Source organism: Arvicanthis niloticus, chromosome 4 (genome assembly GCF_011762505.2).
Source record: "Arvicanthis niloticus isolate mArvNil1 chromosome 4, mArvNil1.pat.X, whole genome shotgun sequence".
Classification (NCBI taxonomy): Eukaryota; Metazoa; Chordata; class Mammalia; order Rodentia; family Muridae; genus Arvicanthis; species Arvicanthis niloticus.
In genome coordinates this window covers 59889485-59912410 of record NC_047661.1, presented here as the reverse complement: position 1 = coordinate 59912410, position 22926 = coordinate 59889485, and the positions used below count along the sequence as shown (strand labels likewise).

The window sequence follows — 22926 nt, the reverse complement described above, 5'->3', positions numbered from 1 at the left end:
ACAAAATCCCAGGGATCGAGCTCGTCATACTGAGCTGCAACTATGACTCTATTAATTTATCTCACCTGCCATTTACATAGGGTTGGAGAGAGGACCATGTCAGAGATTTCTTCAAACTGAATCTTTGGTTTTGGGTTTTTGTTTTTTTTTTGTTTGTTTGTTTGTTTGTTTTTTGTTTGTTTTTTTTTTTTATTCTAGAAACCCAGGGAACAGAATCAAATCTCTGAGAGCAATTCTGGCACAAAATAGGCATAGTCAAGCTAGCAGAGTTCTAGTGCTAGTTTGTTCACAAGAGAAAATGACCTTAGAGGGTTGATGGCCCGAAGCAACTCAAGGAACTTGGTACTTCGTGTACTTAGTGGGAGAACAGCAATGGCCAGCACTTATTGAAGGTTTGGTTTGTGCCAAGATCTGTTTGCTACGTGTGAGCTACCAGCAACTTCATGAGGTGGACAGTATTGCCATTCACAGCTGAAGAGAGATGCTGCACCATTTCAGCCTGGATTGTTCTGCATTCCAGTCACTGACTGAGTATACTTTAGATTCTGACCCTGACATGGCATTCTTATTCAGAGAGTAGCCTCTAGGTAGCATGGTCATTTCCAGAGTCCAACACTGCCAAGTTGTACTTCAGTTAGTGGTCACATGTCCTGGACGCTACCTTTGTGTTACAGGAGGACACATCAGGCTCTGTAAACAATGACGCTTGAAGAAATCACGTATGATTTCACTTCATGTTCTTTATTTATTAAAGAGGCTGAATCCATTGGTGACAGTCGAGGTAAAAGAGTTGGCTCTTACGTGGTCAGTTCTGTCTGAGCCTCTGACAAAGATTGTTTGCTGAGGAAAGATAACCACTTTCCTCTTATTTTTTAATTTAATCTTTATTTTATGCATAGAAGTGTTTGTATTCATTTGTGTAAGTGTACCACACACATGTCTGGTGCCTACAGAGGTCAGAAGACAGTGTTGGAAACCCTTGAACTAAAGTTGCAGGCAGTTGTGAAACTCTGTGTGTGTGTGTGTGTGTGTGTGTGTGTGTGTGTGTGTGTGATCTGCAAAAGCATTGAGTGCTTTTAACCACTGACCGATCATTTCTCTACACCCCACCCCCACCCCCTTACTCTTTAAACCATCCTAGGGAGGAAGTGTCCATAGAAAACTGTAAGGTTCTATGCAGGGCTTTCAGCAAGCTCTGTACCCTGGCTTCCTGTTATCGTGCAAATTGTCATTGGTTTTAATTGGATTTAACATGCCACGAAAAGTGCACAGAGAGGAACAGAGAGCAGAGATTCCAGTGTTGGCTTACCCTCACATGCCCAGCACAGCTGTGTGCTAGAACTCTAACATAACCAGACTGGGAAAAAGAAGAATGCCACGCATATGGAAAGACGACGATGCTGCTGCTATCCAAATGGGAAACAGGGGTGGGGAAAATAATTCAGAGAGTGTAGTGGAAAGGAGAAAACGATCCCAAATCCCCAGCAGCTGCAAATAAGAAGCAAGTGAATCTGTTACCTTGGATGAACTCTAATTTCCTGCTCACAGATGGCAGGGTTCTATTGAGACCCAGGATCCTGTCCAGGTGGAAGGCAAACACTTCACTCATGTCCAGAGGCTGCTTGAGGAGCCCACAGGGGCTAGGCCCGCAGGCAGGCACAGAGCCTGAGATGCTCCCTTCCAACACCAGCAAGCGGGCACCACTCTTAGAGATTGCTGGTAGGATGCTAGCCACCTCACCATCAGCCAGGAGGCGCATTCTGTGGATGTCTTCTTTGCTCAGCCAGGAGGGGGCGCTCTCACTGTAAATCCTAATGTTGCTCTCTTGGACCCTAAGCTGCTGCAAGTTTGAACCTCTAGTTCTGACTCCAGGACCATGCAGCACCCTCCAGGGTCGTCCACCAACCTTGGTCAGGTAACCCTGAACATAGCCAGGTACTTCAGCATCTGCTGCCCGTGCAACTTCCTGCTGTATAAGGGATGGTCTAACCAGCACCTCCTGATCAGATGCCACCGCATACTTCTTCCTGCGCTTGGGTTTCACTGTGCCACGGATATTCGCAGGCTTGCTGCGCTTGGAGCGTAAAGTAATGTACACCACGTTGGGCTGCAGTGTGCTTCCATTGCCCTGAGACTCTGGAGGGGCCAGAGTACCATCCAGGGGGATCTCCGGGAAGGGTACCTTGAAGATGTCGTGGCTGTTGGGTGGCCCCCTGTCAGTTGCCTGCCCATGCTGGAAGGAGCCTCTTCCCACCTGGCTCACCAGAAAGCCCAAGTAGATGGCACATGCAGTGCCCAGCAGGAGGTTCCGTCTGGTCCTGGGACGCCGACTACTCCAAAGTTTACACACTCGTGGGGCGCACAGGGAGCAGACAAACCAGTTTATGAGCTGCCCCGGCTTGTCTGGACAGGTCATTTCTCTGCCGCTTCCACATGCTGAACTGAGTTTAAAGTCTGCAGCTGGCTCCTGGTGACATGATTCATGGCTTCCTGAATCCAGCCGTCCAGTCGGCTTCGCTAAGTGGTCTCCAACAGGCAGAGGTAAAGAGAAGGGTCGCTGCAGGTTCTGGGAAGGCTTTGTGCACTGGCCACCACAAGCCTTTTAAACTCCTATCAGCCTTCCCCCGGAGAAAGGAGGGTTGGCTCTGGGAATGAATGGAAACAGAGTTGACTGAGTCACTAACTCAACCCATTTCAGTTCCTCTACAAGAGGAAAGAGGCGAGTAACCCTTTCCTTCCATAAATTCTACCAAGTTTAGTGTAAAGTTTCAAACACGGAAGCAGGATAGCTTTGTGAGTCTGATTTCGCTTTAAAGTAATAAAGACTAGCTGCAAAGAGCATTTGATAGCTCAGAATTAAAGCCACTACACCTGAGAAGCAAAACGTTAAAATGTCATCATGCAGACCCCCTTTTTGTAATTCAGAAATAAGACAAGAAATACTTTGTAATATTTTTATAAGCACCCTAATTTTTATAAGATATATATTAACTATTTGGGCAAAAACAACAAGTAGTGAATTTATATTTAAACATACTCTTAACAGAAATTTCCATGTTGTCTTCACAATGTTTCATATCTAAAATTGTTACTTAACTACCCCGTAATGTCTGTATAGCTTGGAAAGTGGAAAAGGTGAGTTCTCTCTCTCTCTCTCTCTCTCTCTCTCTCTCTCTCTCTCTCTCTCTCTCTCTCACACACACACACACACACACAATTACTTTTCATTTCTTTTCTTTCCACTAAAGAGAGCAAAATGAAAGAAAAGAATCTAAGATTTTTTGCCTTTTTTTTTTCCACATTTTTAAACAGAGGGAAAACCTAGGTTAAAAAGAAAAGCAAAACTTTACTTACACAGCTGGCCCCACGCTTAGCTCCAGGAAGAATGGAATCCCTGACTTTAATGCACAGAACTTTGAAAGGCTGAGGCGCGTAAGGAGAACATATTTCATGGTCAAGAGTGTTCCACCTTTCAAACATCTCAGCTCAGCCTTAAAAGTTGCCGCCTTCTAACAGCAAAGCAAAATGATTTTTAAACTGGCTGCTGCACCGTTTTCAGACACGTGAGGTTCTTTTTAAAGATGACTTAAATATATATATATATAATTTAATTTTGAATTTCTCCAAACACAGATCAGAGCCAGTTTTCATTCAAACAACTTTCTAGTCCTCTCAGCCCCTGGGAGCCCTCTAGTGTCCCATTTGTTAAGCGACAGAGAAATGTCAGCCTTGGGAAGTTGAAGGGATCTGAAGTGTTTGCTGGGGTTGGTGGAGACCCCGTTGCCAAATAAATACCTCTGTAAAATGAGGAGCGCCACTGACCCCTGCCTGACCCTATGGAGTTGGGGAGGGGGAACAGGACACCAGAGTCCAGGGCCTGCAACTTACCTTACATCTGGGCTGTTTGCAGACTAACACTTGTCTCCCACCAGTTCTGGAGGGGAAAAAAAGCAGCCAGGCAGAGTACACAAACTAAGGAGGGGGGTCACTGGGAATGAGTAGAAAAACAGAAGTGTGAGGTAGAGTTCCGGAGATGGGAAGGCACTTGTGGCATGCAAATGAACACAGCAACAGCACTCAGAAGGCAGCCTGGACCCCTTCTGATTGGAGGTCTTCTGAAAACAGGTTAGTCATTGGCCCGGGTCATTTGCATGTCCTGGCACAAAGGCAGGATCAGATGACCTTGGGGTCTCACCCACCTACTTGTCTTTGCTTCCGAAGCAAATAGAATCAAACAGGAGCCACCAATGGAATAGGGACGATTTCCCCTTTTTCAGACAAAAGGCTGTGATGTGGAAATGAAAAGAATAGAATATGATGCTGTACAATCCAAAAAAGAAAAAAGCAAATGTCCCATTCGCAAACTGTTCTCCGACTTTAAAAGTTCTGATACATAGTGAAAAGAGACAAAACAGAGATGGACAGGAACATTGAAATTCTGACTGGCTTTGGCTAAACTTCGAGAGAATTCAGGCACTGAAGCCATTTGCTTAATGCTCCAAAACTCTTTAAGCATACTTCATGAACATTAGAGTATCTCAGAAGTTTCTGAGAGGGGACAATGGCAGAACTGCTATTTTATGCTTTCCACATATTCAGAAGATTAACTGACCTAAGTCTTTACAAAGGAAAGCCATGAGCTGAGATGTGGCTTGCTGATAGAAAACTTGCTTGGCAGAAGCCTCTTCCGGGCATTTTAAAGGCAACTTTAGGGGGCGTCTAGGAAGCAGATAAAGGTTGTATGCACTGATAAATATTTAGCTTACCTCAAAATAATGTTCATTATTAGGAAAGAATGGCTCAATTCATCATCCCCCTCCTTCCATCACAATAAGGATTAGTAGAAGCTAAGCCATGTGATCAGCAAAGAATAAGTCAGAAAAAGGAGCAAACATGGCGCCCCCCCCCCCCCCACCTCACTTGCTGGGGTGCTGCTGGAACCTGTCTAATCTTTTGTATTGGGAAGTCCACATCCAAAAGCCAGACAACAGTACTCATCCTGAGGGCTCCCCCTTGTGGTTAAAGGAGGCTGCACTGATGGAAGGACATATGTTTGTCTTTATCACCTCCTATCCACACCTTGAATTTCTCAAAGAACCGTCTACTGAAACCGGCCATGCCAAGGCAAAGCCATTATTGTAGAATTGGGAACAAGCATAAGAAATTATTTATGTGGTAAAAATAAAATCAGCACAGCAGACGAGGCTCATTTGATGTAATCAGAAATCAATTAGTGTAGCGTTACTTCCACTGCGATCAAACCTATGCTGAGGTCTTATTACCTTCTTCAAACCCCTTGGCTGAAACTAGGACTGGGTTGGATCTAGGACTCCTCTTTCTACACTGGGGTTGTGCTGGGAGGGGGTATAAAGTCCTAGATGTCTCTGCATAACTTATTAAAATGTTGGATTCTGTAACATAGTCAAATCTCTTCATTTTAGAGTTGAATCATGTTCCCTCTGCAGAAGCTTTTGGCCTCTCAAAAAGCTTGGCTAAGAGATGGGCATAGAAGCACATGCCTTCAATCCCAGCACTCTGGAGGCTGAAGAGTATGTTAGAGGCCAGTTTGGGCTATAAAGTAAGAACTTATCTCAAATCAACACACACACACACACACACACACACACACACACACACAACTACTAAAACAAAAAAATCAAGGTGACCCATTTGATCTTTGTTTATTTGTTTCCTGTGTAGTGAATTCATTCTAGACCCATTTACCTCCTCACAGAATGCTAAGCCTGCCTCCAGGTATCCCAGTGTTCTATAGAGTAGGGGGAGAGCAGAAAATATCTCCTCTTTGAAACTGTTGTGAATGTGCTGAGCAGTTCCTTGGGCATGGGGTATATGTACCCTTCAATAAGCATCTTGCAGTCTCTTCAAAGGTGCTAATGACACAGCATCTTCCCAGCTGGCTATTGATGTCTCCTCGGACATGAGCTATTATACCTCACCTCTCCCAGTTGTTCTCTCGAGCAGCATGTCAGATGGCCAGCAAACCGGCTTCCTTAGCCCTGCCTCATAAGGGATGGGATTCAACAGTCTCCATCAGCACCCTTGGTTTTACATGGGTAAACCCCCTTCATGTGGTGACTCACACTTCATCTCAGAACACAGAACACAGTGAGTGGCCATTCTTGGGTATGTAACATGTAACAAGCAAGAGTCAACAAAGAAAAGGGAAGATTTAGTGAGTGACTTTTCATTGAGAGTTCTTACGCATTCTTTATTTTTCAAATAGCTTTCAGAAGGTTGGGGAGTTTAAGTCCACGGGAAGAGGGGGCACACAGTGGTACACCTGACAGGACGCACCACTTTTCTGAAACTTCAGTTCTACTGCAGCCTTTCCCCTGCTTCCCACACAGAAATTACTCCTGTGTTTGATGACTATTCTCACTCCAGGCCTGGACAGTGCCAAGCTGCCCTGCCAGGGAGCTGAAGAGCTCAACTTCATCATCCTGGAAATACTGTGATACAGATGCATACGTAAGTGGTAATAAGGAATACGGTTTTAACTAGGTTTTGTTTTGTTTTTTTGTTTTGATTTTCTTTTTATGTTTTTGTTATTGTTGTTGCTATTTGGCTAGTGGTGATCTTGCTATTATTCTGAGACAGGGTCTAGCCTAGAACGCACAGCAATTCTCCTGCCTCAGGTTCACAAATGCTAACTACAAGTGTGAGCTACCATACCATCTTGCAACTGTTTAAATAGCACTGTATATTTTATTTTTTCCTTAAGCTGTGTGCAGAGAGTTCCATTTCTTACATTGTTTTGTAGAAATCAGTAGTAGATATCCATGCAGTATGAGATGGTCCCTCATAGAAACCATTTCTACTGAGTTCCACCTCTACACTAACTTGCAGTGGAATAATCACTTTGGGAGAACCTGTCTCCTCAGAGATGTCCTTATAAACCTGTAAAATGATACTCATTGTCACAGCTTGCAATTGATTATACATAAGCAAGAGATACAGTAGCCATATTTCCAAGAGATGTCCCTTTGTCTTAAATGTGTTCTTGATTTGTGACTAAAACTGATTACGAGCAAAAGGATGCTCCTGGCCCCAGTAAAGAAATGTCCCACCACAATTCACTTAGCCTATTTCCCTAGAAAGGTGGTATCATTTCTTTAAAGCTATGTGTTCCAATGGTCCCGTTGAATTACCAGAAATGTTTGCATGAACGGACTACACATAACACTTAAAATATACACCAGCAGTCAGATGTCATGACACATCCTTTAAGACCAGCAATTCAGAGACACAGATGGGGGATGGGAGGGGGGGGAACTCTATGAGTTCAAAGCCACTCTGGTCCACATAGCAAATTCCAGAACAGCCAGAAATACATAGGAAGACCCTGTCTAAACCCTTTATAAATATATATCAGCCAATTTAACTTTAAAAGAAAGAAGGACTTACAGGTTATTTCACCTCTTCATTATCAGATGTTTAATGAATATTAGAATAATTAACCTCTGATTCAATTCAGAGTTATTGAGATTTTTAAATTTATTTTTAGATCTATTTACTTTATTGTGTATGAACATTTTGCCTGCATGTATGTTGTGTGCCGTGTGTGTGTGTGTGTGTGTGTGTGTGTGTGTGTGTGTGTGTGTATGTGTGTGTATTGCCCTTGGAGGTCAGGAGACAGTGCCAGTCATATCTTCTGGAACTGAGGTTACAGATGAGTGTGAGTGGCCATATGGGTGGTGAACACTGAGCTTGGGTCCCATACAAGGGCAGCTATGCTCTTTTCCGATGAGTCAATCCTCTGGCCCCATCAGGGGAAAAAAATCTGGAAAATTAATTGAAGACTACATAAACTATTACCAAAATATGCCAAGAAGCTAGACAACTAAATGCTTCTATTTCAGAAATGGGCAGAGTCCTCAGTGTGCGGCCTCAACCCCTGCCAGCAGACCACTCATGGGGAAGAAGCAGTGGCTGCCTACTGACCCCAGGATACCCTCAGCCTGGAGAGAAGCACACAGCAGTAGATCAGCATCTTCCCACATAAGTAAAGATTGCTCAAAACTGTCTCAATGCTTGGGCCTCTAGCAAGAAATTAGACCAGAACTGTAAATCATCTCCCTTTACCTCAGGCACAGTTTGTACAACAGAAAATAAGCTGTGAGATTGTATTTGAAGAAAGGAAGGCCTCTTAGCTATGCTAGATTAAATTTGGCACACTAGAAATGCTTCAGAATTATAAATAAACATCATACAAGTGCAGGAGGCAAACGTCGGAGGAAAGTGGGATTTCTCATTCATTTAAATCTAGTGGCTTTGAGAGTTTACATGCTACCTTCTATGATTCAAATATGTGGAGCATACCTGAGACGTGGATGTGTAAGTGCACATACATGTGTTATGAACTGATCAAAAGTCTAGATTAGGAAAGACAGCCTAGGATAATATCACAATCCCTGTCCACACAACCATTCTTAGCCCTGCAGTTCTAATAGATTCATAGTAATTATAGGAAGACACTGATTAAGGTATTTTCGTGTATTCTGAGATATGAGACATAAGCAACACATTTGTAGCTGTAGCTGAGGAGATGTGATACAGGATCTAATGGCACCTTGTTCTTTCTCCAGGGCTGCTCAGGCACATCTAGATGTTGTCTAGATGGAGCATAGCAGGGCAGCATCCATGGGGTGAAGCATGTCATACATGGAGACAGCAACAGTGACAGGTGCAGCCGCAACTTGTCCTTAAGCGGCTTCACAGACAGGAAACATGCACAAACAAGACTTTAGTGCAATAATCAGAACTGACAGGGTTATAAGCCTATGAGTGACAAGGCTTGACACTCCTGAGACACAATTAAGAGCTTTATTGAGGGTGCTGCTGGGCTTATCTCAAGCAGGAGAGTGACAGCCTACAATTCAAGTCATTCTGCTGAAGAATGCTTGGTAAACCCACTGACTGAAAGAAGTTGGGCCCCTGGAATTGGAATCAGTACAGGAGGTTCCCAGATACCAAATTCTCAGCACAAAGGAAATTTATTACCCTGGAGGGGCAAAGACAGGTGGCGGCAACAGCAGCAGCAAACACAAACATGAAAAGCAAGAGAAGCAAGAGAGGGTGTTTGTGCAGGAGTGGGTTTTAAGGAGAAAAGTGGGGAGTCTATGCTAGAGTGAACTGGTAAGTCCTGATTGGACAAACTAGCCAAGTAATGAATTTTGATCATTGGACTTCAGTGTTTTGTCTCAGAAATGAGTTGGTGACCAAATCAGAGAACAGACCTGGGGATCGGGGCTAACTTTAGGAATGTGATGAGTTTTAGCAAGGGAGATGAAAAGAGGTGAAAGGGCAAAACCTGATTGCTTTACAATGTTTGCCATGGTCAGGCCTATGTTTGCCATGTTTTGTCTGGTTAGAACCCCTTCATAGACTACTAAACCATTTAGCATTTACAAAATGGCTGAATGGCGATTAAAAACAGGAGGGGGTGTGTTTCTGTGGAATGCATCAATTTCTAAGGCATTTGATCTGGTTAGATTTTTGTTTTTGTTTTTGTTTTTGTTTTTGTTTTTGTTTTGTTTTGTTTTGTTAACTGGAGACAAGCTCAAGTAAATCGGAAAGAGAGAACCTCCGGGGAGAAACTGCTTCCAGCAGATTGTCCTGTTGGAGCGTTTTGTTGGTTAATGGTTGATGGAAGAGACGCAGCCCACTGTGGGCAGGCGCACCCTAGGGCAAGTGGTCCTATCACCTGTAGGTACGCTGAGCAAGTCAGGGGGAACACAGTAACTAATGCTCCTCCATCGTCTCCGCTCTAATTCCTACCACCAGATTCTTCCTTGAGCTCCAGCCCCACGTCCCTCACTTGGACTGTAACACTTTTCTTCCCAAGTTGCTTTTGGTACCTTTCACAGCAATAAAGAGCAAACTGAAACAACTTTACTTGGCTCAATAATATCTTGGTAAATGCTGCATAAATGAATTAATGATTGAAAATATCAAGATAACAAAGCAAAGCTCCTTGCCTGATGCATCTCAAATCCTGGCCATGCCCCACAGCATCAGCTACCACTGGAAGTTTCCTAAAAGAGCGACCCCTTGACGGTAGCACCAGGTCTACCAAATTGGAAACTTTGGATGAAAGTGCCAGTATCTAAATTGACACAGGGAATCCAAAAATTGAGAACCACAGTCCTTGATGAGACTCCACAGCAATGGAGCAGGACTCAAGGGAGAGAAGAGGATGCTAGAGGAGGAAGGGCCAATAAAATCAAAGCTTTGAGAAGATTCAAAGTCACGCCCACATTGGCAATTTATCTATGATTGCTCTACGCTGCCCACTCCTGAGGTTTCAGTTTCCTTCCTGCCCCTTTAGTTAATGAATTCACAGAAGTGTAGCCGGAAATTCCCTTAAGTTGGGAGGAGCTAAGGTGGGAGGAGTAATGAGAGAATGAGGAGGAGTAAAAAGAGGAAGAGGAGAAAAAAGAGGAGGAGCTAGAGAGGCAGAGTTATAGGCTCCATGGATGACCATGCGTGTACCAAGAGCAGTCCTGGGTAACAACTTATATCTAGGTTATTTAATTGGGAAACACCTCCAATTGTGTGAGCATCTTGTTATTGAGCATTACCAAACTTATAAAGCCTTTGATTAATCTTTAAACATTAGAATCTCATTCATACTGGGTACCGTGGGGATGGTGAGATGGTCTAGGCTCAGACCAGCCTTGTGGAGACAGAGTGGAAAATTGACAGAGCCATCTCCCAACGCTGGCATCTCGTGGGTGGCAGGGCAGGTGTCTCAGGTCACCTGAGCGAACGGCCTGAGCTGAGCAGCAACGGTAAGCCACCACCGCTAGTGGCTGTAGGCCTAGGCTAGTCAGGAACACGCCAGCTGATTAAGAAACGCCAGATTGAATGCCACCATTTTAAATATCTCACACAACACAGAAGCAAAATATTTTAATATCATATTCTGCCTAGTCACTCAACATTACTTCCCCAGCCCAATGGATTCAGTCTCTTTCTCTCAGCAATGTTATAACATGTATACAAAAAATACTGTCTTTCAAAATTCAGCCTATTGGTTTATAAAGTTTATGCATATGGTTTTTCATATACCATCATGCATGACTCAATCACAGTGGAAGAAAAATCTGAGAAAGATCACAATTTACCATCTACAGGATGAAAACCGAGAACAGGCGTGGCTGGGTATAGATAAGCTATCTAAGGAAAGCATCCAGAAGAAAACAACCCCATGCTAACTGGCTGCCTTCTATACTAAAATTACCCAGCTTTCCAAGGCCTTCCTCGGGGCCCATGCTCACATAACTTGTAGAGGAACCAAAATGTAGAAGCCTAAAAGCTTTTTATTAGAAGCCTGGAGTCTGTTCTAAAGGAAAAAAAGAAAGGGTACACAAGGTACATAAGAGCAATGAATGTCTTCAGAAGAATGAGTGGTCTCTTCCTAAGTACAACAGACCCTCGCTGTTCCTCCACAGGAGAAAACGCACATAGGATTTAGTTCTTTAGAGAACAGAACCATCCTTGACTGCAGTAATCACCAGCTCAGAGGCAATTCCTTGTTTCATTTTTGCACTAATTGCTCACAACATAGAAGTAGGCAATAGAGTTTATGATTGCCAATTTGCATTTCATTAGGTGAGGTTGAAGAATCTGTAAGCAAAGATTCTTACTTCAGCTAGGTAGGTGCCTTGGGCAAGATACTGAATTCTACTGTTTCCTCATCTGAAAATGTAGGATGGTTTTATGTCGTTCACGAGGTGGTTCTAAAACTAGACCTTATATGTAAAGCACTTACCACAGTGATTGGAAGGATGTTAGCACTCCTTCAGTCTTCCCGCTTGCTGTAATAGCTAAACTTTCTACATAAATGGTAAGGAGACAGGCATAGCCAAAGCCTGTGATCAGTGCATGATTTCAGGCTCATGACACGGTTGTCAGAAGTTACTAACGTAACACATTACCTAGAATTTGCTTCATGATTATATCCTATAATCAGGAGTATATTTTCCATGCTGCTTTGGATTCAATTCATGGGTGATTTTTGCCTTTTAAAATTATAAGCAGTTAGTGGTAATCTGCACAGTTGTAGTTAGCGCCTTGGCAATATAATTGAAATCAGAAAGCTTTGTCACAAAAAGATTAAGTGTGAATCAGAAAGTGTGGCATTTTCTTCCAGGTAATTTGCTGCTTTTAAGCTAAATAGGACACACTTTTCCTAAGCCTCTGATAATACAGAACAGAGGCTGGGGAGAAGGCTTGGGCAGGCATAAACACCTGAGTTCAGATCCCCAGTACCCACCTAAAAAGTCATGCATGCAGCTGCATGCTGCAGCGCATGCATGTAACCCCACCACTATAAGGACAGAGACAGGAGGATCCCTGGAACTCTCTGGCCAATCCTTGTAGCTAATCAGTGTATTTCAGGCTCAGTGAGAGGTCACCTCTCAAAAGGTAGAGATGTGATTTTGGATTAACCTAATGTCAATCTCTGGCCTCCACAAGTATATCCATACTCACAAATATACCTCTACACACACACACACACACACACACATGCACTGCCAGAACAATGGTGATTGATGATAATAACAGTAAAATATATTAAGATTAATGTTACTATTCTTAATAATAACTTATTTATCTTATAACTTATCTTAGTAATAGTATCCATCTTACTGGGTTGGTGTGAGGAGTAAATTAATTAATACATGAGACACCTTACTATAACAATGAACAAACATGAGTAATATTGGCTTGACCATTACCAGGAAGGAAACAAACACAACTCAGGGGTACTCATTTACTGTGACCAAAATCAGAGAATGGCAGTTGTTTATTCCCATTTATACACTGTCAGGAATGAACTAGCAATTACTAGGTCACTTCAGCTGCTCAGTTCCTAGCAGGCAGGCATCTCTCTTTTATGGAAACTCTTCATGTTTGACCAGAGACATAACTGCTTGCAGCCATATTGCTAGACTGCTATATTATTGTTTTCTTTTCTCACTTAAGTATTTTTTGAACATGGGGTATTATGACACCTGTCTTTAATCCCAGCACTCAGAAGGCATAAGTTAGCAAACTTCTATGAGTTCAAGACCAATCTCGTTTACATAATGAGTTCCAGGCCACCAAGGCTACACAGGGAGACTTTGTCTTGAAAATAAAATTAATTAATTAATGACATGAAGCAACCGTTTGTTCTCCCTACCAAGTTTCTTTAGATCTAGTAATAAAATATATAAACTATGGTCAGTTATCAGAGTCTAAAGCCGTGTTTCCCAACCTGTGGGTCTGGACTCTCACAGGAGTTGCATATCAGATACCCTGCATATCATATATTTACATTATGATTCATAATAGTAGCAAAATTACAGTTAGGACATAGCAATGAAATGATTGTATTGTTGGAGGTCAGCACAACATGAGGAGCTGTACTAAAGGGTTGCAGCATTAGGAAGGTTGAGAACCACTGGTCAAGAATCCCGTCTTGTAGCATGGGCTCTACTCCAACATCCTTAATCACCTTGTGCATCTTCTGCTTCATTTACCACCTGTAGAGTCTGCTCAAACCTAGCAAAACCCTCCCACTTCCCATATCAATTCTTGCTCCATATGTATCAATATAATTAAGTACCTCGTGCCTACATGTAACCTCAGACATGGCGAGTCTAATCATACCAAGTCTAGGATCTGCTCAGTGACAGTGTTGAGCTGGTTCGGGTAGCTGTACAGTTAGTTTAGTCTCGTTAATGAGTTCACACTCTCAATGCGAGAGTGATCGGGCTGCTCCATCACTTATTTTAATGTTTAAGCAGTGGCTTAGTTAGGGTTTTACTGCTGTGAACAGACACCATGACCAAGGCAACCCTTATAAGGTCAACATTTAATTGGGGCTGGTTTACAGGTTCAGAGGTTCAGTACATTATCAACAAGGAGGGAACATGGCAGCATCCAGGCAGGCATGGTACAGGCAGAACTGAGTTCTACATCTTCATCTGAAGGCTTCTAGAAGAATACTGACTTCCAGGGAGCTGGGACTAGGATATTAAAGCCCACGCCCACAGTAACACACCTACTCCAGCAAGACTACACCTCCAAATAGTGCCACTCCCTCACAAGCAGTATAACATGCCACGCCTATAAAGTTCCAATAATATAGTCCTCCCAAAAGCTTTGTTTCATTATCTCAAAACCTAAAATATGACATATTGATACAATTGTGACTTTTCAGTGTGTTCCCTGGTGTGCTCAGAGGTGGCTCATGAACTTTTCCACCTTTTGTTGGAATTAGGAAAGTCTGCACAGGCGATGAGAAGCAAGAAGACCACAGTGATAGCATCCTATTGCATCATCTTCCCTCGGAAGGTTGTAAGTCTGCATATGATCAAACGATATTACTTCTTGACTGTTTCCCAAATGGAATTCTATTTTAGTTGGTGATTTAAGGAAATATGAAGCTACAACAAAAACCATAATTACTCTGGGATAACTAGAAAGAAATGCCAAGGTTCAAAGCTGGGTATCATCTCTTTATGGCACCTAGTAATGCATCTTCTCAGTGTGTTTAACATGGGTGATTATTTTTGCCTCCTCTGAATAATAATATTTATTACATAAAAGTGGGTGATGGGGGTTAAGATACTATTTTTTAAGATTTTCACTTAGCAGTACATGTTCTCATGAAATTTCTTAATTTTTCTCTCTATAAAATAGAGGATAAGAATTTAAAGAGATAGATCTACTGATGACTTGGACTTTAAAATACTAATTAATGCATAAAAGAAAATACAGCAAAATATGAACAAAAATGAGAACTGACAGAATTTGCACAAAATATTAGAACTAGGAGTAAAATGAAATGGACATTATTAATTCAAAAAAGTTTTGGAAGTCCAGTGTGATGGCACACACCTTTCATCCCAGCACTTGAGAGGCAAAGGCAGGTGGATCTTCGTGAATTGGAGGCCAGCCTGGTGTACAAAGAAAGTTATAGGACAGCCAGGACTGCTACACAGAGAAAGCCCATCTCCAAAAAAAATAATAATAATCTGAAATTAAATGGGGGGGGGGCTAGTTTTAAAGTCTAAGTTCACAAGGCAAAATATAAGGCTTATACAATTAAACCTTGTTCTGTAGAAAATATGAAAACTGTCAAAAATAAATTGGAAAAATCAGAGATGCATTGGATATAGTAAAAGATGTGATGTGTGGTCAGATATAGATGAGCAGAAATGACAACTGAAAGAGGACAGAGATTATTCAAACCGACAAGAGGTATCAATCCAAGGAATACAGAAAATCACTGGACTGGGAACAAGACTCATTGTCCAGGAAGATTTCACAGTCAGCTGATTAAAAACCAGAATGGACACAGCTGAAAGGGAAACAGCCAAACTGGCCCACAGGAAGCTGAAATTGGAAAATGGAAAAGACATAAAAGCATCAGAGACATAACAGACTTGGCAACAAAGTTTATTTAAAGTGCAAAGCTAAAGGAATCTGGGAAAGGAAGACTAAATAACTTTTGTAGAGACAATTGCCAATACTTTTTCAGGTTCAAGAAAGTCTATAAACCCTAAGAAGAATAAATACAAACATAAATTTTATCTAAGAAGCAAACAATATATTTGGTTAATCGAGATGTAGCTGAATTTTTATAGGGAATGGAAGCAGTTTGAAAGGTGAATTATGTTTAACTCACTGATTTTATAAAGGAAATAAGTTGAAGATTCTGCAAATATATAAACCAAGAGAAGCCAGACAAAACACAGCCACAGTCAGACGGGACATGGTCACAGTCACACAGGGCATGGTCACAGTCAGATAAGACATGGTTCCAGTCACACAGGGCATGATCACAATCACACAGGACATGGTCACAATCACACAGGGCATGATCACAGTCACACAACACATGATCACAGTCACACAAGACATGGTCACAGTCACACAGGGCATGGTCACAGTCAGACAAGATATGGTCCCAGTCACAAAGGGCATGGTCACAATCAGATAGGGCATGGTCACAGTCACACAGGACGTAGTCACAATCACACAGGACATGGTTACAGTCACACAGGGCATGGTCACAGTCACACAGGACTGTCCATGTCAGACAGGAGATGACCACAGTCAGAGCTTCTAGGTACAAACTAATAATCTCTTCATGATACAAAACTTCCTATCATTTAGGTTTGTTATTATGTCAGCAGAACTATCAGACCATGCTGCCACATTAAAAATAAACGGTTTAAAGTACTTTCTGTTGACCTAACATAATGGAAGTGAGAAGGAATGTTGAGTCACGTGTTCAGGATTACACAGTGTTAAAAATCCACCTGGGATTGGACTTCAAGAACTTCTTATACCCAAAACTGTTCATCTATTTCCATTCTCTTCAGGCATGTGGGCACAGGACCACTGTTTATCCCTTCTCGAGACCTGCAATTATTTCTGTGGCAATCCACACAACACCTACTCCGGTGCTCTACCTTCTGAAAGGAGGTTGGCCACAGAAGTGAGAGGAGCTGAGAGCTTCACCAACAGGGCCATCTAACTCCGTCTGCCTGGTGTCCTGCACTTTTATTCTGGAAACAGAACCCCAGCACGCTGGAGTGATGAGAGGATGTCCACATGACTCAGCCTTGGCAGATCTAGATCTCATTCACTGTTATGTCTGTTGCTCCACAGCAAGAAACGTGGCTCAACCTTGGATTACTCGGTTTCTTCATGGAACTTCCAATGGGAATATCTGCTCTCTAGTCATCCAGCCATGAGTTTTGATCCCAGCTGCCAAGGGAGGTCACCGTGCCAACCAACTTGAGAGCACAAAGCAGCATTCAGAAAGGAACATACCTGAGTGGGATGGCTTATATCTTTAATCCTGCACTCAGGAGGCAGAGGTAGGAGGATCTCTGAGTCCAAGGCCTCTGTGAGGGCTACATCAGGACAGCTGGGGCTCTACAGAGAAATCCAGTCTCAACAAACAAACAAAGAAAAGGAGCATGAAACGAGAGAATGTTGGAGCTTAAAATACCCAGCCTCAGGCTCCATTCCACTGCCTTTCTGTATTAGTATAGGGGCAATGGGTTGTCCCTAATAACTCCATATATAGTTAAAGTGGCTTAAAACCCAAAGGTTCTTGACTGGTGTGGATTTGGACTTAGAACTATAACCTTTTCAAGCTGAGCCCTTGAAATGTGGAAAGAGCTGAGTGAACATGAGATGGAGACAGTGTGACTCCCCCCATCTTCTCTCGATGTATAATATACCTATGTATATGTTATGTGGTGTGGTGGTTTGAATAAGGCCACCTGAAAAAGCATGTCTAGGCAGGATGCTGTGCTTCACACCTAGAATCCCAGATCTTAAAAATCAGAGATAGGAAAATTGCCATGCGTTTAAGGCCAACATGAACTACATGGTCAGTCTGAGGTCAGCCTGAACTACTATTTTACTTTGGGTTACTATTGCTGTGATAACTTGATGTTATTTATGTTATGTATCAACTTAAAAATCTGCAGTATATTTTGGGTTATTTTCTAAGTATTTTCCTTATTATCTTTTTTCTGTACTACTGAAATGAGGTCACCCATACTAAATACTTGTCTGCCTCTTGCTTGTGAGAGTAGGCCTTTGGGGGGGAGGAGGGTTTATTTGGCCTATGCTTCTGCATCATAGTCTATCACTGAAGGAAGTTAGGACAGAAACTCAAATAGGGCAGGAAGTTAAATGTTAGACCTGATGCAGAAGCCATGTAGAAATGTTGCTCCCAGTTTGTGGATTGCTCAGCCTGCTTTCTTATAGAACCAAGGACCACAAGCCTAGGGATGACCCCACCCACAATGGGCTGGACCATCTCACATCAATCACTACTTAAGAAAATACTCTACAGTCTTGCCTGCAGTCTAATGTTATACAGGAATTTTCTTAATTGGGGTTCCTTCCTCTCAGATGACTGTTGCTTGTGTCAAGTTGACATAAAAATTAGCCAGCACATAGACCTTGTCTCAAAATAAAGTTACATTCCCCCCCCCCCCAGGACTTTACAATGTAGCCTTATGACAAAACCGTGACAGGCATACAAGATGAAGTCACAAGGGATTAAGATGAATTTCAAATCCAGTGCCCAGTATCCTTATTAAAAGTGCAGGGACACACGGAGACACAAGAAAAGTCATGTGACAGTATAAGAAGAGACTGGAGTGAGGCAGCAACAAGGACCATTGAGTATTGCTCCCGGTACCACAGCTGAGAAGACAAAAGGAAAAAGTCTTCAGAGGACTCACCAAGAGCATGGCCCTGCCAACATGGTCATTTCAGATTTGAGCCACCAGAAATGTGACAAACTAAATGTCAGTTGTTTTTAAATGACACAGTTTATGGTCATGTGTTATATATAGTAGCCCCAAAAATGAAGCCATGCAGTAACAGGACAGAGGCTTAAGCTGGCTCTTGTTACTGGGGTTTTAAAATAATAATAATAAAATAATCAGGCCTTCCAACATGTTCCTTCTTCCTATAAACTGAAGGAAAATGGTGGAGAAAGGCCTACTCACAGGAAGAAGTGTCCTACTCACACAAGCAAGAGGCAGACAAGTATTTAGTATGGGTGACCTCATTTCAGTAGTACAGCAAAAAGATAATAAGGAAAATACTTAGAAAATAACCCAAAATATACTGCAGATTTTTAAGTTGAGACATAACATAAATAACATCAGTTCAAAAAATTAATAAATTGTTAATATTATTGATTAATTGCCTGAAACAGTGTTAGTATTTATATGCCATGCTTTGACCTTGTATTCTTTGATAAAATTTTACATACTAATGATTTTGATATTTTAACTAAAGATGATAGAAAAGAAAAAATCTAGTTTTAAGACAGTTGGTTGCAAAAAACAATTTTAGAAGACAGTTGATTGCACTTTTGTTTTTACTTAAAACCTCGGGATTCTCCTTTCATTTTCACCTACCCTTCTGTTATTCCGTGTCAGTGCTACAACTTGCTCTGACTTCTATTTCAAAAGAGGTTTCTGTTTTGCCTAGGATTAAGCCCACAGAGAATTCTGGCTCTTTGATACAGCTGAATACGAGAGCCAGCCCACCCATGACCACACATGCATGTTCCTTCCACACATGTACACACATACACAAAAAGATTTGCTGGGATAGTACATATCTTTCTCCTTGGGTCAAAAAACAGGTCCAAATACCAGATTAGTCCCACTAATGGCTTTTCTTGGTGGCCAGGTAAGTTTAGGATAGTATTATTAGCTCATGTTCATCATGTATTCCACCTAGACACATCTCTAAGCCCTAGAAGGAGTGACCTCTAGGCCAGAATGTGTGTGTGTGTGTGTGTGTGTGTGTGTGTGTGTGTGTGTCTGTTTTATTGTCTGTTCTGTCTGTCTGTCTGTCTGCCTGCCTGCTTGCCTGTGTGCCTGCCTATCTACCTTTCCACAAAGCCTGATCCATTTTGCCAGGACGACCAATTCTGGAGAATGAGGCAATCAGAAGCTAAGCCTACAGCAAAGCTGAACATGAATTCTCTGTTCATATGGAGGAAGTTATTCTCTGGCAATTAACAGGATGAAATGTTTGTTTAATCTCAAGCAACAGAAAACAAGAAATCTCTACCCAAGCTTCTACAAAAATAATTTTGCTGACAGTCACAAAGGGTTATCTAGAAGCCTCCATGCAGTTCAGTCAAGTTCCATTATGTTTCTCTCTCATTTTTTTTCTCTTTTTTTTTGTTATTTATTTTATGTGTATAAGTATTTTTCCTAGATGTATCTATGTGTATCATGTGTATGTCTGATGCCAACAGATTCCAGAAGAGGGTACTGAAGCTACAGATGGTCAGTCATAAGGCATCTGTGGATGCTGGGAGTTGAACCTGAGTCCTGTAGAAGAGCAGCCAGTGCTTGTTTCCACCAACCCATCATTCCAGCCCACCTCTTGGCATTTTCCTTGTCTGAGAGCTGTTTTCATTCTCAAGCTTCCTTTCCCTTTAATCACAAAGTAGCTGCCAGGAGTGACAGATATTAAATGTATCCTTTTTTCATGTTCAGATAAAACAAAGATGATAAACATTCTCCGAGCACCAAACGAGATTTCTGAGCTTTGAGCAGAGCTCAGTCACCACAAATAGGAATACCAGGCAGACATCCACCGTAGTTGCATGGCCTTTACTAAACTAATAAAATCTATAAATTGTTTTGAATTGTCCCTGGAGCTGGCTATGGTCAACCCCACAAATACCCAGTGGAAATTTTTAGAATAACTCCTGGGCAGCAAACAAGATATCTTTAATAATTACCATAGCTTTTCTTGTCTCTTGACCACATAAAACCATGAGAGTCCAGAATCAGAGCCACTGCTGACCAAAGGATCCTGCCTACTTAGTAGTTACCCAAATGAGTGATTCAATAAAAGAATGATCAATTATCCTCCAAAATACACTCATCACCAACTGTCCCTGTACACCTTGGAACACAAGACACTTGCAACGAGATTTAACCAGCATCTGATTGTTCAGCCCCACATTGCAGAGGTTTAATTTTTATCTATTATTTCCTGGGTCTTTCCACTTGATTTCAACACGTTACTGATTATTTTTAGGGCTGCCATTAGCACAGACTTCAATTGCTGTCCTGTTTTTCCCCTAGGCAGTGAAGCAGTTGCCATGGAAACAGAATCCAGTGCCTCTCTGACTGGAGCCTCACATCAATGCAACTTGATGAGAGGAAGGAAGATACTACACCCTACCTGTATTTTATGTCTCAAGACCTATTATCCCAATAAAAAGATGCAAGTTATGTTGGGGGAGGCATTTATGATGATGCATAGGGGTGAGTGACACCTGTCCAAGTAGATGCATCAGAGTTCTCTTCTGGAATTAATGCTTTAGTTTAAGATTCAGAAAGGTTTTAACTATAGATGCAAAGTCACACGGTAGAGGTTACTGAAAAATTGAAGGAAAGTGAATTTTAGCTAGTGTTACTTAACAACAGAGTCATGAAGAAGAAGCCTTCTTCAGAGAGTCAGGCATTACGATCTGGGGAAGAGGAGTCTCCCCACAGCTCCACTCTACAAAACATTGGGATTTAAAAACTCCTCCAGGTTGACTAACCAAGGAAGAGGGAGTCCTAAGCCACTGTGAATGAGAGCCCCTGTCAGTCCAGGGAGACTCTAGAGTGGGGACCACGCTCTGGCAGGAGTTTCACACTCTTAGCACTTGGGGAGAAGGAGGCACTGCTGTTAGTGAGCTTTGGACAGTGGAAGCACCTGCAGGTCAGAATAAATGACCCAGCACTAATGACTGATTTATTTGATACAATGTAGAACTGATTCATCGGAAGTCTTGCCATGGTCCAGGCTCGTCTTCCCATCTTCATGAACAATTCAGTTTGGTCTCTTTAGCATATAGTATGTATATATGATATATATGACTGCCACAATGAGAAAAGCTCTCTAAAATCATCAGAAATGGGGGTACTGAATCCTTGAAACTGGCAAGAAGCAATGAGTTACAAGATGAAACAAAGCCAGGTCAACATAGGGACTGGAATGGGACCAGTAAGCAGACCAGTGAAGCAGAAAGGGCAGCAGTGAGCCAGAAAAGATGGGAGTCGGGGTGCCAGTGAGTAGTTTGTCTTACAGTATCTTTCTCTTAGTGTGATGTTTTAAACTGAGTAAGCGAAGCAACTTTTTAAAATTATACATTTGTTTAGTTTGCAATCCTGGCCCTACCAAAGGGAAGGACAGGAGAAGGGAAGAGAGAGAGAGAGAGAGAGAGAGAGAGAGAGAGAGAATTCCAGACATCGTGGGTCACATCCATAATCCCAGCACTTTGGAAGCTAACAATTGTTGTGATTTTTAAAGTCAGCCTAGACTAAACAGTGAGTTCTAGGATAGCTAGGCTGTCTCAAAATGCTACCCATTACCACCTCACTCCATCCCCCAATCTCTCTCCTGTATCCTAACCACATCCATCCATGCTCAAGATTTTCCAATAGCACAAGCCATCCCAGCATTTTCTAGGAGAAAATCAGGTCAATGTTATTAATGTGGTCATCTCCACATATCATCAAGTTCGGAAATGTCATGTCACTCAAAATATGCTCAAGCTTTCTAACACTAAAACTATGACAAAGTCAACTATAGAGCCCATTTTTTGGACTCACCGGTATTCAAAGTTATCAGTCTTACCTATAGAGCCCTTGCTGGAGTTGTGTTTCCCATTTTCTCTATCCTATGCTCATTTCTAAGTGGCTGTGAGTTCATGTTGTACTTATTGTAATTCAGACAAAATTACTAAACTGCTCACCATCTTCCTGGCTCCTAGTTCTCTATACCGCCTGTGCCATCCTTGCCCAGCCCCATGGTCTTCCCCAGGCCTAGCCTTGCTTTCTCCTCCATTCTTGTTTTGGCAAACCCGTTCCTTGCCCTAGAAAAACCATGCTAGCATGCCTGAGGGGAATCATTATAAAAACCAGCACTGAAGTATGGCTTGTGGAGGCAGGAACATGAGACTCATGAGTCAAAGGCCACCTGGAACTACATACAAAGACTCTATCTCACAAAAAAATAATAATAATAGTATTAAAAACAAACAGAAGCAGACTGTGAAGGAGTCAATAACGAAAGCTATAAAATTACCTTGTGCCAAGAAAATAATTCAGACTAACATGATAAGAGCTTGTCCCAGGGAGGTCATCACAGAATTGGTAAAGCTAAGATTGTAGTGATTGACATAGCTTAAAAATCAAGGTGCGGGACCGTGGGGGAGATGAGGTCCAGGGTAAAGAGCATAGTCTGAACAACGACTTCAACATGTACATGGTATTTCAGAAAACTGGTATTGTGCCAAGAATGATTCCAAAAACAATTCACTCACTCCCCCAGTAGCACTACTCACCA

The 22926-nt window shown here is 42.1% G+C and overlaps 1 protein-coding gene and 1 long non-coding RNA gene across 3 annotated transcripts in view; one reads left to right on the top strand and one right to left on the bottom strand.

Annotated features, from left to right (window-relative positions):
• Gask1b (golgi associated kinase 1B) overlaps window positions 1-2433 on the bottom strand; it is a 54314-nt gene extending 51881 nt beyond the window's left edge. Inside the window, exon 1 of the mRNA XM_034500675.2 lies at window positions 1519-2433. Coding sequence (XP_034356566.1) covers window positions 1519-2416 — 898 coding nt within the window. The 5' untranslated portion in view covers window positions 2417-2433. The remainder of the gene's footprint in view (window positions 1-1518) is intronic.
• On the top strand, window positions 2407-22164 carry LOC143442009 (uncharacterized). Of its 2 annotated transcripts, XR_013109867.1 has the most exons (4): window positions 2407-2541; window positions 6406-6489; window positions 14294-14370; window positions 16404-19920. It is a non-coding gene; the product is annotated as an uncharacterized LOC143442009 (long non-coding RNA). The 2 variants fall into 2 exon arrangements; XR_013109868.1 differs by lacking the exons at window positions 14294-14370; window positions 16404-19920 and adding an exon at window positions 20673-22164.
• Window positions 22165-22926: the final 762 nt, after the last annotated feature.